This window comes from Chrysemys picta, chromosome 1 (genome assembly GCF_011386835.1).
Source record: "Chrysemys picta bellii isolate R12L10 chromosome 1, ASM1138683v2, whole genome shotgun sequence".
NCBI lineage: Eukaryota > Metazoa > Chordata > Testudines > Emydidae > Chrysemys > Chrysemys picta.
The window spans coordinates 61,792,869-61,809,368 of NC_088791.1; the positions used below are offsets into that span (position 1 = coordinate 61,792,869).

Consider the following 16,500-nt stretch of genomic DNA (forward strand, 5'->3'; position numbering starts at 1 on the left):
CACCTAAGTCCTGTTAGTCCAGGAAACACAAACCAAACCAAAACACCACCACCTACCGCAAAACAAATCCCCAATGAGCACCACAACACTGCCAGAACACCACACACTCTCTTCGCTAGCCTGTCTGTTCCTCTGCCTAGTTCTAGTCTTTCCCCCCCAACTCCCACTCAAACTCCCCTGTTTACAGCTCTCTTTGCTGGCTGCAGCTGTTTGTAACCTATGAATAGGTCCTTCCTAGCCAGCTATCTAGTCTGAAAGTGGGCATTGCCCCAGGTGTGACTACATGTGAAATACAGATACATAGTCAGTATTCATAACTTTCGATACAAAAATGATACATGCATACAAATGGGATAATCATATTCAGCAAACCATAATTTTTCTAATGACTCCTTACATGACCCATCTTGTCCAAAAAGCATCATAATTATGTCATAATCATATAATATATAATATCACTATGAAGAATATGGGGTGCAGTGTCACAAATACTACTTGAACTCTTTCTGCAGAGTTTAAGCTATAGACAATCAAATTGGTGTTTTAAGAACCTGTGGTGGAGATTAAGGGGGAAGGTGTATGTCACAGCCCTGGTAAAGCTCTCCCTGCTGTATACTCGGAGGCCACTAGTTTGGGTCCACATGCTGGGGCTGTTTTTTTTTTAAGCTTCCTGATTCTGAACAGAGCCCTGGCACTGCCATTGTCTTTGAATCTCTAGACACACATTCGCGGTGCAGATCCTTCATCTAGCACCACCTTCTGAGAGCGGAGATTCCACAGTGCAACTGCCTAGGCCCTGTGACCAGTGCCAGACTCCCCCACACTCCCAGATTCCCCACTGGCTTAAACACACACTTTCTCAAAACTTGTGGAAACTCTGGCTTACTGGTTTCCCTTCAGGAACATGTGATGGGGAAGCACCTAACATACAGAATTTGCAAAGGTTCTAAAACCAATCCCGCTTTGCTTTAGACAGCATGAGAAATATACATGTAGTAAAAAAAATAAAACATTTGTACACCATCCCCTGCCTCACTTTCCTCACTACTCTGGCATGTTCCTCACAAACTGGAGATAACTTTTTGAGGTTCTAGGTCTCCTCTTTTGGATTCCATCCCTACATTCAGGCTTCTCTTACAAATCATGGAGTCTTTGTCCTCCAGCCAGCTTCCTTTTATCTTGGCTGATCCTCCTGTCAAAGATGTCTCCTCTTTCTCCAAAAATCTGTTCCTTTGTTCTTCCTGAGAGTACTTTCTCTGAGTCCTCTTCCCCACCCCCAAGTCTCTCAGGCTATGTGGTTTTAAAACTTGATCTCTCAGTTCTGCTTCTATTGAAATTCCATTCCTTCAAATGCTAGCCCTTGGAGTTGGAAGAAGACCGGGTCACCTAGATTCAGCCAGCCCTTTACCAGAAGTTACTCACATATGAATGGACAACCGTCAAGGTTTAGCAACCCTTCATTGTCCCTTGTCTGGATGATCAACCTAAATTCATAAACCGTTCAAAGACAGATTTTCCAAATCATCACATTATGGGTTCTTTAACCTTAGTAAACTGAAGTAAGATCATTTGTTTAAATTTATACAGTAGAACCTCAGAGTTATGAACACCTCGGGAATGGAGGTTGTCCGTTACTCTGAAATGTTCGTAATTCTGAACAAAACATGGCATAACTGCTTCCACTGAAATCAATGGGAATTTAACCATTGATTTAATTAGAGCAGATAGCACAACCCTGAGCACTTCTGAAAATCATACCCTAAATGTTGTATCATTGAAATGTACAAAGCCTTGGGAATATATTCTTGACCCTTCCACCAGATGTGTGAGTACATTCTGGGCAGAGAGAGAACTTCAGCATCTGCAGAAGAAATCTTTAAAGCAGCAATATCCCCCCCCCCCCCCTCTCTCTCTCTGTTTGCAAGGCACTGCGACTTCAGGATTCCACATCTGCATTCTGTGGCAGAATGGTGCTCCAGCTGATGGTCTCTAAAACAACTTCCCGTTTACTTGGCAGCACTGCTCTCACATTTCAGTCTTCCTTCCAACTCCTCTCTATCTGTTCCTTTTTAAATTATTTAATTACTTGCTATATTCCCACTCATTGGGATTAGCAAAGGTCATATGACAGAGAATGGAAAATCTTATCCCTGCTAATTTTGTTTCTCAGGATGACATCTCTGTTGCTCCGTTCCACCTTTAACAGTTTGTTGGCCTTTTTAAGATGTCTCCTCTTATTTTTAATAATGACCAGATACTTCACATGGATGATATATATAGTTCATTTTTTTACATTTTGCAAGAAGTTTGAATTCCTTATGGCCTTTTCTTCAAATTCATGTAATCACAACAGTTCTTCCAAAGTAGACAGGGCTAACTTCTTCAGAGCCTCCTCATAGTGATGAACTACCCCCAATTTATTTGCAGAGGGAACAGGAACCAATTTGTCAGGATTAGCAGAGACAATAGATGTAGTCTAGAAAAAGAAAATTAGCAGGTAATTTTCCAATGTAATTGCAAATAGATTAACTCTTAACGCTTCTAACCTTGAATTTGGTTAATCAGATCTGTGCTTTAGCCAGCTGGCATACAATCAGTAATCTAATAATCATATTTAGAAGAGACCATCCCAAGTCCCACCAGAAAATGGAGGGAAATGTACTTTTTTTGTGTGTAACATATCTTTAGAGATCTCCTGCGGAGATTTTCTTTACCATAGATGTATCTGGCTCTTATGTTTCTTCAAGGAAGTATAAAGCTTACTTGAACTTTCTCTTCACAGACACAGAGGATACCTCTGAGCTTGAAGTATGCCTGCCCCTCTGAAAGCACTTGGAAACTAGCAGTATCTTCTCTTCTTAAAGTTCTCTCTATTGGACTGCCAGTTGCAAGGCAGCATGCCTCTTCTGGAAAATTTGACAGTATGTGGCCAGAACTAGCCAGCACATTTGAAGACTTTTTATTCACCAAAAGGTAAATGCAACTTTAAAAATAAAGTTGTGGAAAAATGTTTATAAATGTCTTACTATTTTACTAAACTGGTCTTTATGGTAGATAATATATAATTTGGTGTGTGCGCATGCAAAACATGGACTCCAGTGAAAAGTCTTATATTTAATCATATTTTTGCTAGGTGGAAGTGTTTTAAAGAACGAATTAAAAAATTGGTTATTTTTTAATGTCCTCATGCAGAATTATTAACGGGTATTCAGACCTGTTGGATTTTTCCATTTTATTAGAACTCAATGATTTTTTTGTTGTTAATGTGAACATCATGTTACTGTGTGATTTTATTTATTTATTTATTTATTTATTGGTAGGAGTTCCATTGTGATGCTTTACTTCTACTCTTCATGAGTTATGAATATTAAAATTTGTACTATGCACTTTTCACTTGAAAACCTTTAGTGTTCATGGTTTTTTCTTTAGATCTGAAATTAATAAAATAGCTGCAAAGTAGACTTAATTTTGTTCATGATTTCTTGAAAATCTAGAATAGAATATTTATAATCCAGAATAGAATATTTTATATCTGTATAATTATCTGTCAAAAGCAAGCGTTGCAAAGGTGATTTTAGCAGCAGATTTACTGATAAGAGTAGAATAGTCCTATATAAAATGACAGCTCATGAAAAGCATGACACTCCCTCCTTCCTTCTGCAGCCATCTTTAATGATGATAATCAACAGCAGTTAGCCATAAGTAGAGTTAGAGGGACAAATTCCATGTTTGACACTCATCCTCTAGTGAAAATCTTTGCCTTAATGGGTGATTTTGGGCTTCCATTAATAGGGTCACAAGATAATTATCTTGCTACTATGCTTCCTAGGTCTACATGTCCATTTCAGAGAAATTTTGTTAAATAAGATGGACTTGAAACATTCTTTTAATGTTTTTCCAGAAAGATTAAAGGTACTTATATTGTCAGTTAAGATTTTAATTTGTTTTAACACTAAATTATTGGGTTGTCTCTTGTTGAGAAAACATAGTTTAGATAACTTGTATGGTTGCATCTCCTTTTGCTATCTCTGGTGGGACTCATTCTTGGTATAAATAATTTGAGTCAGCCTTAAACAATCAGTTTATTTTGGCTTACTATAAACCTAACAAAAACTCCCTCTCAATAAACTGAATCCAGTGAGATTATGGGAGAGGACTGGGTGAAGGAAAGTACATTTACGTGGAATGCTACCTTGGGGAATACATATTAATTGTAAAAAATTAGAGCCAGGTTAAAACAAACTTGATAAATTACTCAAAAACTCAAAGCAGAAAGGATGACCAATTCAAGATAGGTACTGGAATATCACACTTTTAATTTGTGTGTCCCTGAGTGCATAAACAGATAAGTCCAAAACTTACTGTGTAAATCCATTTTGATCAGTGCTATGAACATAATCGACCCTTCTTAAAATTCCTTTCCTGTCAGCATATTGCTCTGTGAATCAAATACAGGCAATCCTTTCTCACCTTCAGGGCCCTCCATGATTTAGCTCCTTCTGTCTCTGATCTTGTCTCTTTTTATGCTCTTATAAATGGAAGATAGAAATCATTCCAAGACTTAAGGCATCCTCAGTTACCCTAAGAACTTCCTTAGGGTATGTCTACACTACGAAATTAGTTCGAATTTATAGAAGCCGGTTTTATTGAAATCGGTTGTATACAGCCGATTGTGTGTGTCCACACATAAAATGCTCTAGGTGCTCTAGTCGGCGGACCGTGTCCACAGTACGAGGCTAGCGTCGACTTCCGGAGCATTGCACTATGGGTAGCTATCCGACAGCTATCCCACAGTTCCCGCAGTCTCCGCCGCCCCTTGGAATTCTGGGTTGAGATCCCAATGCCCGGATGATGCAAAACAGTGTCGCGGGCGGTTCTGGGTACATGTCGTCAGGCCCCTCCCCCCCTCGTCACAGCAACGGCAGACAATAGATTCGCGCCTTTTTACCTGGGTTACCTGTGCAGACAACATACCACGGCAAGCATGGAGCCCGCTCAGCTCAGCTGAGCTCACCGTCACCATATGTCCTCTGGGTGCCGGCAGACGTGGGACTGCATTGCTACACAGCAGCAGCTGCTAACTGCCTTTTGGCGGTAGACGGTGTAGCATGAGTGATAGCTGTGGGGTGGCAGCCGTAGGGCTGCATTGCACCAGCCCCTTGCCCTTTGGTAGGAGATGGTATATTATGACTGGTACCCATCGTCGTCATACTGGAGTGGCTGTCAATCATGGCCACCTGGGCAGACATGTTTCGATGATGATGGCTACCAATCGTAATATACTATTTTCTGCCAATTGCCCAGTATTGTCTGCTAAGCACCCAGAAGAGGCCGAGGGCGATGCTGGGTGCTGGCGGACGTGGGGCTGGCAGACGTGGGGCTGCATTGCTACACAGCAGCAGCCCCTTGCCTTTTGGCAGACGATGGTATATTATGATTGGTATCCATCATCATCGTACTGGAGAGGCTATCACTCATGCTGCACCGTCGGCTGCCAGCTTAAGATGTAAAAGATAGATTTGTTCTGTATTCATTTGCTTCCCCTTCCTCCGTGAAATCAATGGCCTGCTAAGCCCAGGGTTTTCAGTTTAATCTTTGGGGGGACCATTCTGTGTGACAGTTGTTTGTGTTTCTCCCTGTTCCTGTACCTGTATGCCATGTCGTCACTCGGCCCTCCCTCCCTCCCGCCCTCCCCCCTTCTCCTGGTCCATCAGATACTACTTTCGCGCCTTTTTTCTGACCAGGCGCCATAGCTAGCACTGGGATCATGGAACCCGCTCAGATCACCGCGGCAATTATGAGCACTATGAACACCACGCGCATTGTCCTGGAGTATATGCAGAGCCAGGACATGCCAAGGCGAAACCCGGACCACCCGAGGAGGCGATTGCAGCGCGGCGACGAGAGTGATGAGGAAATTGACATGGACATAGACCTCTCACAAGGCACAGGCCCCAGCAATGTGGAAATCATGGTGTCACTGGGGCAGGTTCATGCCGTGGAACGCCGATTCTGGGCCCGGGAAACAAGCACAGACTGGTGGGACCGCATCGTGCTGCAGGTATGGGACGATTCCCAGTGGCTGCGAAACTTTCGCATGCCTAAGGGCACTTTCATGCAACTTTGTGACTTGCTTTCCCCTGCCCTGAAACGCCAGGATACCAAGATGAGAGCAGCCCTCACAGTTGAGAAGCAAGTGGCGATAGCCCTGTGGAAGCTTGCAACGCCAGACAGCTACCGGTCAGTCGGGAATCAATTTGGAGTGGGCAAATCTACGGTGGGGGCTGCTGTGATCCAATTTGCCAGGGCAATGAAAGACCTGGTGATAGCAAGGGTAGTGACTCTGGGCAACGTGCAGTCAATAGTGGATGGTTTTGCTGAAATGGGATTCCCAAACTGTGGCGGGGCCATAGACGGAACCCATATCCCTATCTTGTCACCGGAGCACCAAGCCACCGACTACGTAAACCGCAAGGGGTACTTTTCAATGCTGCTGCAAGCCCTGGTGGATCACAAGGGACGTTTCACCAACATCAACGTGGGATGGCCGGGAAAGGTACATGATGCTCGCGTCTTCAGGAACTCTGCTCTGTTTCGAAAGCTGGAGGAAGGGACTTTCTTCCCGGACCAGAAAGTGACCGTTGGGGATGTTGAAATGCCTATCGTGATCCTTGGGGACCCAGCCTACCCCTTAATGCCATGGCTCATGAAGCCGTACACAGGCAGCCTGGACAGGAGTCAGGACCTGTTCAACTACAGGCTGAGCAAGTGCTGAATGGTGGTGGAATGTGCATTTGGACGTTTAAAAGCGCGCTGGCGCAGCTTACTGACTTGCTCAGACCTCAGCGAAAAGAATATCCCCATTGTTATTGCTGCTTGCTGTGCGCTCCACAATATCTGTGAGAGTAAGGGGGAGACCTTTATGGCGGGGTGGGAGGTTGAGGCAACTCGCCTGGCCGCTGATTACGCGCAGCCAGACACCAGGGCGGTTAGAGGAGCACAGCAGGGCGCGGTGCGCATCAGAGAAGCTTTGAAAACGAGTTTTGTGACTGGCCAGGCTACTGTGTGAAACTTCTGTTTGTTTCTCCTTGATGAACCCTCCAAACCCCCCCCCCCCCCCCCGACCCGGTTCACTCTACTTCCCTGTAAACCAACCACCCCCACCCCACCCCACCCTCCCCTCCCCAATTTGAGCACCGCTTGCAGAGGCAATAAAGTCATTGTTTTTTCACATTCATGCATTCTTTATTAGTTCCTCACAGAAGTAGGGGGATAATTGCCAAGGTAGCCTGGGATGGGTGGGGGAGGAGGGATGGAAAAGGACACACTGCATTTTAAAACTTTAACTCTTATTGAAGGCCAGCCTTCTGATGCTTGGGCGATCATCTGGGGTGGAGTGACTGGGTGGACGGAGGCCCCCCCACCGTGTTCTTGGGCATCTTGGTGAGGAGGCTATGGAACTTGGGGAGGAGGGCTGTTGGTTACACAGGGGCTGTAGCGGCGGTCTCTGCTCCTGCTGCCTTTCCTGCAGCTCAACCATACGCTCGAGCATATCAGTTTGATGCTCCAGCAGACGGAGCATTGACTCTTGCCGTCTGTCTGCAAGCTGACGCCACCTATCGTCTTCAGCCCGCCACTTGCTCTTTTCATCCCGCCATTCAGCCCGCCACCTCTCCTCTCGTTCATATTGGGCTTTTCTCATCTCCGACATTGACTGCCTCCACGCATTCTGCTGTGCTCTATCAGCGTGGGAGGACATCTGCAGCTCCGTGAACATATCGTCCCTCGTCCTACGTTTTCTCTTTCTAATGTTCACGAGCCTCTGCGAAGGAGAAACATTTGCAGCTGGTGGAGGAGAAGGGAGTGGTGGTTAAAAAAGACACATTTTAGAGAACAATGGGTACACTCTTTCATTACAAGGGCGCATATTTCGGCTTGCAGGCAGCCATGGTAGGCCACAGTGTTTTGGCTTTTTTAACCTTCTTAACATGTGGGAAAGGTTGCAAACAGCAGCGCATTTCCCATATCAAGGATGAATTGGGTTGTCCATTTAAAATGGGTTTTCAATGTAAAAGGAGGGGCTGCGGTTTCCCGGTTAACATGCGGCACAAACACAAGTAAACCACCCCCCATACACACGCACACGATTCTCTGGGATGATCACTTCACCCCTCCCCTCCACCGCGTGGTTAACAGCGGGGAACATTTCTGTTCAGAAGAGCAGGAACGGGCGCCTCTGAATGTCCCCTTAATAAAATCACCCCATTTCAACCAGGAGAGCTTTCTGGAGATGTCCCTGGAGGATTTCCGCTCCATCCCCATACACGTTAACAGACTTTTCCAATAGATGTACTGGCCGCGATTGCCAGGGCAAATTAATCATTAAACACGCTTGCTTTTTTTTTTTTGTAATGTTTACAAATATTTACAAAGTTACACTCACCAGAGGTCTCCTGTGTGCCCTGAGGGTCTTGGGGGAGTTCGGGGGTTACTGGTTCCAGGTCCAGGGTCACAAACATATCCTGGCTGTTGGGGAAACCGGTTTCTCCGCTTCCTTGCTGCTGTGAGCTACCTACAGTACCTCCATCCTCATCTTCCTCGTTCCCCGAACCGTCTTCCCTGTGTGTTTCTCCAGTGAGAGAGTCATAGCACACGGTTGGGGTAGTGGTGGCTGCACCCCCTAGGATCGCATGCAGCTCCGCGTAGTAGCAGCAAGTTTGCGGCTCTGCCCCGGACCTTCCGTTTGCTTCTCTGGCTTTGTGGTAAGCTTGCCGTAGCTCCTTAATTTTCACGCGGCACTGCTGTGTGTCCCTGTTATGGCCTCGGTCCTTCATGGCCTTGGAGATCTTTTCTAATACTTTTCCATTTCTTTTACTGCTACGGAGTTCAGCTATCGCTGCTTCATCTCCCCATATGGCGAGCAGATCTCGTACCTCCCGTTCGGTCCATGCTGGAGCTCTTTTGCGATCCTGGGACTCCATCACGGTTACCTGTGCTGATGAGCTCTGCGTGGTCACCTGTGCTCTCCACGCTGAGCAAACAGGAAATGAAATTCAAACATTCGCGGGTCTTTTCCTGTCTACCAGGTCAGTGCATCTGAGTTGAGAGTGCTGTCCAGAGCGGTCACAATGAAGCACTGTGGGATAGCTCCCGGAGGCCAATAACGTCGAATTCCGTCCACACTACCCCAATTCCGACCCGCAAAGGCCGGTTTTATCGCTAATCCCCTCGTCGGAGGTGGTGTAAAGAAACCGGTTTAAAGGACCCTTTAAGTCGAAAGAAAGGGCTTCGTCGTGTGGACGTGTCCAGGCTTAATTCGATTTAATGCTGCTAAAGTCGACCTAAACCCGTAGTGTAGACCAGGCCTTAGTTACTACATGTTTTGCTAGAGCCTCAGTATTATGCTTAATTTACTTCAAAATCCTCGATTCTTGCAACCCTACAGTTCACAGGAGATCTATTCTTCAGCAATAGACAGGTAACACTGCAAAAAAAATTAAAAAAAAAATCCAAGTGTTCCTTGCTCACAACAGTCAAGACAGAGAATGAATTTAAATTTTACTTAAACAGATATATCTTTCATACTTCCTTGCAGTGTTGTTAGAAAATACTCTTCCTAGAGTCCATTTCTAGAAATTAATCTTGAAACTGTAATATCATGCTCCTGTAAATCAAAATATACAGCATAAATTCATAAGGATCTGTTTTGCAACCAGAAATCCTCTGGGAGACAGTGACTCTCATTTTTTGGAAAATTGATACCATTTGTTGTCAGCATGAGTACTGGAGCTAGTGAACAAGAGAGATACATCTTGATGTTACATTCTCCACCTCATCTGCTCTTTATCCTCTGACATCCACAGGCATCACTAAATGGGTCATGGTAGAAGGAATTTCTGTTAGAAACAGTACCAGAAGCAGAAATAGTCTTTGGTGGATAGTCCATATTATTTATTGTGAAAAGTAAAGTATGAAGGTCTAGCTGTGTTAGATGTCAAGAAGTTAATCAGATCAATGAATATGATGAAGTTCCAGATGGGTCCTGGTCACCAGGTCATATATATCACATTGGAAAACAGTTTCTGAGTATACTGTGTGTACATCCCCATAGTTGCATGTCAGTATCGTCTTCTCAGGTTTGCTTTTGGAATATATCACTACCAATAGAAGACTTGACAGGTAAGCCTCTTCTCAACCTCCTAAATACTTTCCTAAATACTTTGCAATAGAAACCTGGTACTGGAGCTTAATTTACGTAGCTGTATTCTGTAAGGGCAAGTTCTCCATCCTCCCCAAATTCTGCTCTGAAGCAGTGGTGTGGGGTGCCATGAGAGCTGATTTCAGCTCCCTGATCCAAAACCCTAACACAAGTTAGAACTGCAGGGGAGCATGTCTGACTTGTGTCATTATCCAGCAGAGGATCAAGCATTGCAGAGGTCTTCTCTCAATCTGTCTCCCTCTCACTCCCCTTCCCTCCCTCCCCCCCCCCCCCCAATGCTGCTGACATCTACCTCTCCTCTTGTACCAAGTGAGGGAGATGACTGGCCAGGGAGGTAGAAGAGCTGCCTTCACTGGTGGAGAGTTCCCACACACGAGGGATTCTCCACTGATTATCTTTGGCCACTTTAAGTCATCTTTGCATTACTGTGAGAGAAGTGCAAAAGTAAACTTGGCAGACCAGAGAATCTGGATCCTATAGTACTGTGCATTTTTTTTAAATGTTGTAACTTTATGCAGATTCTATTTGTGTTATATTAAATTGTCCTATTTAAAATAATGGTTAATTATAGTATTCAGTTCTTTGAACGTTTTATTTCATGGTCTTGCCAGTTTTTTCCTAGCTTTGTCATTCTTTCAACAAAGAAAGATATATTTAGTGGAAAATGTATACGTCAAACACACTGGCATATGGAACAAGCGTATTTTCGGAAAACAATCTAGTCAGCGTTGCAGTAGTTGGCTACTATCAATTATTTTTTGACTCTTAAGGCATGTGTGAATCTTTAAGCTTCAGGGAGAAATAGCAAAAAGATGCTTTTTAGAGATAATTAATGTTTAGGCCTTATCATTTTTGCGCAAGCTAGTCATCTTAGTGACTGTTAGTGAAATGTCTTTATTGTGTTATTGGTTGACAGTGGGTTCTTTTTCATGGCCGTTGATAATTATTTGATGCAATCAGAGTTAAGTAGGAGTAGTTTTGATTTAGTTTTCTGAGCTATGATAGCAGATGCCTTTGGGAATCAGAAAAGATACTCTTCTGCTGAGTCTAATAGGTCATAACATCTGCTTCTGGTGTGCTGCAGTAGCCAGATGATCTCTGGAATGCTTTTGAACTCCAAGGACACACTCCAGATCTCTAACCCCCGCAGAGTGACAACAAAACTATAGTGTACATGCTCCATGAATGCCTCTTCTACCTTACTCACTGATTTAGGTGGTGATGTATAGTAGAACCTCAGAGTTACAAACACCTTGGGAATGGAGGTTGTTCGTAACTCTGAACAAAACATTATGATGGTTCTTTCAAAAGTTTATAATTGAACATTGACTTAATACAGCTTTGAAACTTTACTATGCAGAAGAAAAATGTTGCTTTTAACCATCTTAATTTAAATGAAACAAGCACAGAAAGTTTATTTTTTTAGTAGTGTACGTTTTAGTACTGTACTGTATTTTTTTGTTTCTGCTGCTGCCTAATTGCATACTTCCATTTCCAAATGAGGTTGTGGTTGACCAGTCAGATTTTAATTCTAGTGTTTGTAACTCTGAGGTTGTACTGTGTATCTCTCATTCATTTCATATAGGGTTGGTTTTTTTGCTGTTCATTCCTCCATATTTCTGTGTATGTATTTTTGGTATGCCAGGCTACTGCCTTCTTTTTTCCTTCTTAGTATTTGCAATAGAAATTGTATTCTTCTATATTGATCAAGTTGTGTCACATCCCATATCTTTGAAAGCCAACTAAATCATAATTTTGTTCAATAATGAAAACCTCTAGCTCAGCCTGCTTACTACTTATTCTTCTAGCATTAGAGTATACACACATGTAAGATTTTGTTGTTGTTGTTGCTCATTGCCTCCTTAATACTTTTGTCAGCATTATCTTTTATTATATATTTTCCTTTTCACATTCTCAAATAAGCCCATAGAGACCCAATTTGGTGTTTCAGATTCCCCTTCCCTCCTCCAACTGCTTCATGTATAGTTCTCACAAGCAGTTTTGTTAACCTAAAATTCAAGAGATGGATTTATTTATTGTTCAAGAGAAGTTTCTCCAATTCATATACTCCTTTTAGTAAACTCAGAGGGCCAATGTGTAAACCTTAATTCCCTTATCTGTACACTATCTATGCTCTCCCCGCCCCCCTTCTTTCTTCATCAATTGTCAGTATAACCTAATATGGCACAATTTTCCCTCAAAGATGAGTGGCAATTGGGAATACTGTTTTTAAGAAAAGAAAATTAAAAGAAAACCATACCACAGTTGGTTGAATCATATTTTGCTTACATTGCTATGTGTTGTGTGAAGAACTCTGACAGTGATTTTTGTATCCTTTTAGAAATAGGGATTCATAGGTGGGAATTTTTTACAAAGTCAAAGCAGCAGGTTTGAAGGCATTTTGTGATTTAGTTTTCGTTTTCTATTTGTGATGCCCAGCATGGCGATCCATTTGATGTAGCATCACCAATCAGCTCCTTTCAGTGCTAGAGTTTGCTGAGGCAAGTCGTACACAGCAAAGAGAAATCGATCACATTTTCGACACTGTGATATTAAAACTGTTCAGTTCACGTGTAGCCAAGAAAATGTGCCCCCATACTTCAGGATGTATTAAATGTAATCTTTTCTTTTTTGTTAGGGGTTAAAGTTTACATAATGTGTCATTCAGAAGGAAACTTTCCAGAGATTTGCAATAAAATCCTTAGATTGCCTATTAGATTTTACCTTTGACTTTGATGGAGTGCCAGTTAGATATTCTTAGTACTCATTTCTTGAACACATACCTCAATGGGTATGATATACTATAGAGGTAAATGCTTCATTCATTGTGCATATGACTGACAGTATTAAAGGGAAGTAGGTGATAAAGCCACCTGTGCAGCTATAGAATATTTTTATTGCAAAGACTAGGAAAAGTTTTACTTACACAGTATAAGATTTGAATTGGCTGTTGCAACAAGTCATATGTACTGAAAGATGTGATCTTTTCTGAAGAGTTTGGGGTTTAAAAGTTGTCTTATCCATTTAATAAAAAAATTGATTCATCTTGCAGTTCTTACTGCAGCGAATTTATAAACTCCCAGTTAAGAAGTTTATAAGGAATGAGTATCTATAACAGTGATGCTTTTGGCACAGTGCAAGCAGGAAGAAGTTTATTTGAATATATCCTGTAACAGCTGCCATTCTATTATTTATTATAGTGGCACTCTAGTACCAGCAGTTGAGAAGCCCTTTGTGTTTAAAGGACAATTCTTGTTAGTACTCTAAAAATCTACCTGGTTACTCAGGTTATCTTGAAATTTGATGTGTCGCATGGGATATGGGTAGTGATCCAAATTTGGGGTCTTTTGGTCAATGGGTTCCCGAGAGACATCCCCTTGAAATAAATAGCTTTTTAAAAACTTTTTATTAATGCAAAGTTACAATAAAATGTTAACATACTACAGAGTCCATTTCTGATTCAGGATCAGGTCAATATTTAAAGATTCTGGCTTTTTGGATGGGAAGTCCTCTTCTGAGTATACTCGAAATGGTGACCAAATTTCTAAATACCTGTCCTCTTTTGACGCTTCTCTTGTGTATGTACTTATCTAGAGATCAAATCATGACTCTGATCCTGGCACCCTAGAGAGTGCGTGGGGACCCTCTAGCCCCGAGGGGGTAACAAAATTCAGAACATTACTAGCAAAAGAGTTTGGTTCTGTGCTTAGGCTCTTGAGTAAGGATCTAGCACAGTAGTTCTCAAACTTTTGTACTGGTGACCCCTTTCACATAGCAAGCCTCTGAGTGCGACACCCCTTATAAATTAAAAACACTTTTTAATATATTTAAGGCCATTATAAATGCTGGAGGCAAAACAAGTTTTGGGGTCGAGGCTGACAGCTCACGACCCCCCCCATGTAATAACCTCGCGACCCCCTGAGGGATCCCGACCCCCAGTTTAAGAACCCCTGATCTAGCACCAAGCAGATCACACTGAGCATGTGCAGAGAGCAAGGTTGTGAGGATTTGTAGCTGGAAAGCTATCACAGCAGCTGGATTATAGCTCAGGGGGATAAGCAGTAAGACTTGGATCCTGAACTCACCCAGCCAGTGACAGTTTAAATCCTACTTTAGGCTGAAATCTGGGAAAGTCTGGAAGACATATTGCTAAAATCCGTCTCTGTGAGGGGTTTTTATTTGGGGGGAATGTAATCAAAAATAAAATAAATATGTGAATGCTTGCTGGCAAGGGAGGGGCATTTTAGGATGTGAAGGGAATAGAGGTGAGAGGGGTTTGTTGTTGCATTGAGGGAAGGCTTTGGGGAGAGGGATTGAGGGGATTGGAGGCGGGACACTGAGAAGGGGACATGGGGCTGAGTAACAGGTCTTGAGGAGAACAGGGACAGGGGCACCTGTAAGCCAGACATTCTCCCTTTCTGTGTATGTGCTGGGATCTGGATCCCCCTTGCCCCTCTAGAGGCGTCTGAGCCCCTCTTCCTGCCCCCCATTATGAGAGCTGGGATATGGGGGGCCTTGCCAAATTTGGATCACCCCCCTCATGTGAGCCAGGTTCTGCGGTGGTCCCTGCTCCCTGTGGTGTATGAGCCCCTGCTCACCCATTCCCATGTGTGTGTGCGCGATGATCTGGGGGGGCTTGTTAGGGTTGCCAGCCATTCAAGATTGGCCTGGAGTCTCCAGGAATTAAAGATTAATCTTTCATTAAAGATTCCCGTATATACTCGTTCATAAGCTGAAATTTTTTAGTAAAAAAGGGAAGCACCATAGATGGGGGGCAGCTTATGAACGGGTATAGAGAGGGAGAGGTGGGACACAGCCAGAAGGGAAGAGGCGGGGCCAGAGTCTCTCCACTTCTGGCCACGCTTCTCTCCCCCCGGCCTCCGGGGCTGGCAGGCTGCAGCTGTGCCACTCGGCCCTGCCCCCCAGAGCAGGCTGTGGCCACGCCGTCCGGCCCAGCCCGCTGGAACATGCTGCGGCTGCACCACCCGGTCTGGCCCGCTGGAGCAGACTGCGGCCACGCCGTCCAGCCTACCGGAGCAGCTCCAGCCAAGTCAGAGACCACCTCCTCTGGCCCTCCCCAGATAAGGTGGGAAGGGATGGGATGAGGGAGAGTGTGGGGGCCCCAGGCTAGGGGTGGGGTCATATGGGGGATGGTCACAGGGGTTACTCCCCTGACCCCCAGCTTCCCCCTCTCCCCCCCAAAAAAAATATTTCCCCACCAGTTGCTGTCCCAGCTTGTCAGGGTAAGCAGCTGGCGCGCCGCCGGGACACTTTGTTTACTTAGCTTTACCTCCGTGCTTGCGGATGCTCAAGGTAAACAAACCATCTCGGCCCACCAGTGGCTTATCCTGATGGCCCAGGAGCCAAAGTTTGCTGACCCCTGAATTATAGGGTCGGCTTATAAACGAACCGGTTTATGATCGAGTATATACGATCTGCCTTGTGATGAAATCTCCAGGAATACATCCAACCAAAATTGGCAACCCTAGGGCTTGTGCTCACCTATGGAAGACAGACACAGACACACACACACACACCATGTGAGGTAGGTTCTGGAGAAGGTTTGCCTTTCTGGGTGGGTGTGAGTTCCTCTCCCTACTCCTCCCATCACATGAGATGGGATCTGGAGTACCTTTCACTCTAAGGGGGCCTGAGCCCTTCTCCCTACCGTTTTCCATGTGAGCCAGGATCTGGATGGGGAACTTGCAACAGGCATGCTCGGAGCATGCACCAAGAACCAACTGCTGTGAGATGACTGGGATGAAGAGTTGAGAATGGGTATACTTGACAAATATCAGAAAAGCTCTCTAACACTGGAAAGGAGGGATGGGAACACCCACTGTCATGAATGGAGCAGTTCACGCATCTCAGAGCTATTATTTCAGGCTGCATTCATCTGCACTGGGTATTTTCTTTCAGCTGCAAACATCTCATTGAGATGAATGGGCCACTTCACACCACTCTGACCCTGCTGTGCTGCTGATGTGTAGAGCCTGTTCTCCCTGTTCTCCTAATTTCATATAATATTATAGTGGAGCGCCAGCTCTGCTCTAGCTAAGGTCGGGAAGCTATTCGTGCTTAAAGATTGACTCTTCTTAGTATTCTAAAATCCATATGCTTACATGGATTAACTTGAAATTTGCTATATCTTGTGGGAGTGTAGTGTAGGATTAGTAAAATATCCCAGAGTGCATTGTCCCACATGGTGCTGTGTGCATGGCCTCTGGGCCTCTATGCCCCCTTGAGGTGTTATAACCTTGTCTATATTAAGACAGCTTTTT

At 44.1% G+C, this 16,500-nt stretch overlaps 1 protein-coding gene across 7 annotated transcripts in view; it reads left to right on the forward strand.

The window, feature by feature from the left end:
- The window catches only part of MON2 (MON2 homolog, regulator of endosome-to-Golgi trafficking), a 180,742-nt gene that overhangs the window by 135,217 nt on the left and 29,025 nt on the right, over positions 1-16,500 (forward strand). For all 7 annotated transcript variants that reach the window (XM_065568308.1, XM_065568270.1, XM_065568361.1 and 4 more), the window contains one exon: positions 2,783-2,973. In XM_065568308.1, coding sequence (XP_065424380.1) covers positions 2,783-2,973 — 191 coding nt within the window. The remainder of the gene's footprint in view (positions 1-2,782; positions 2,974-16,500) is intronic.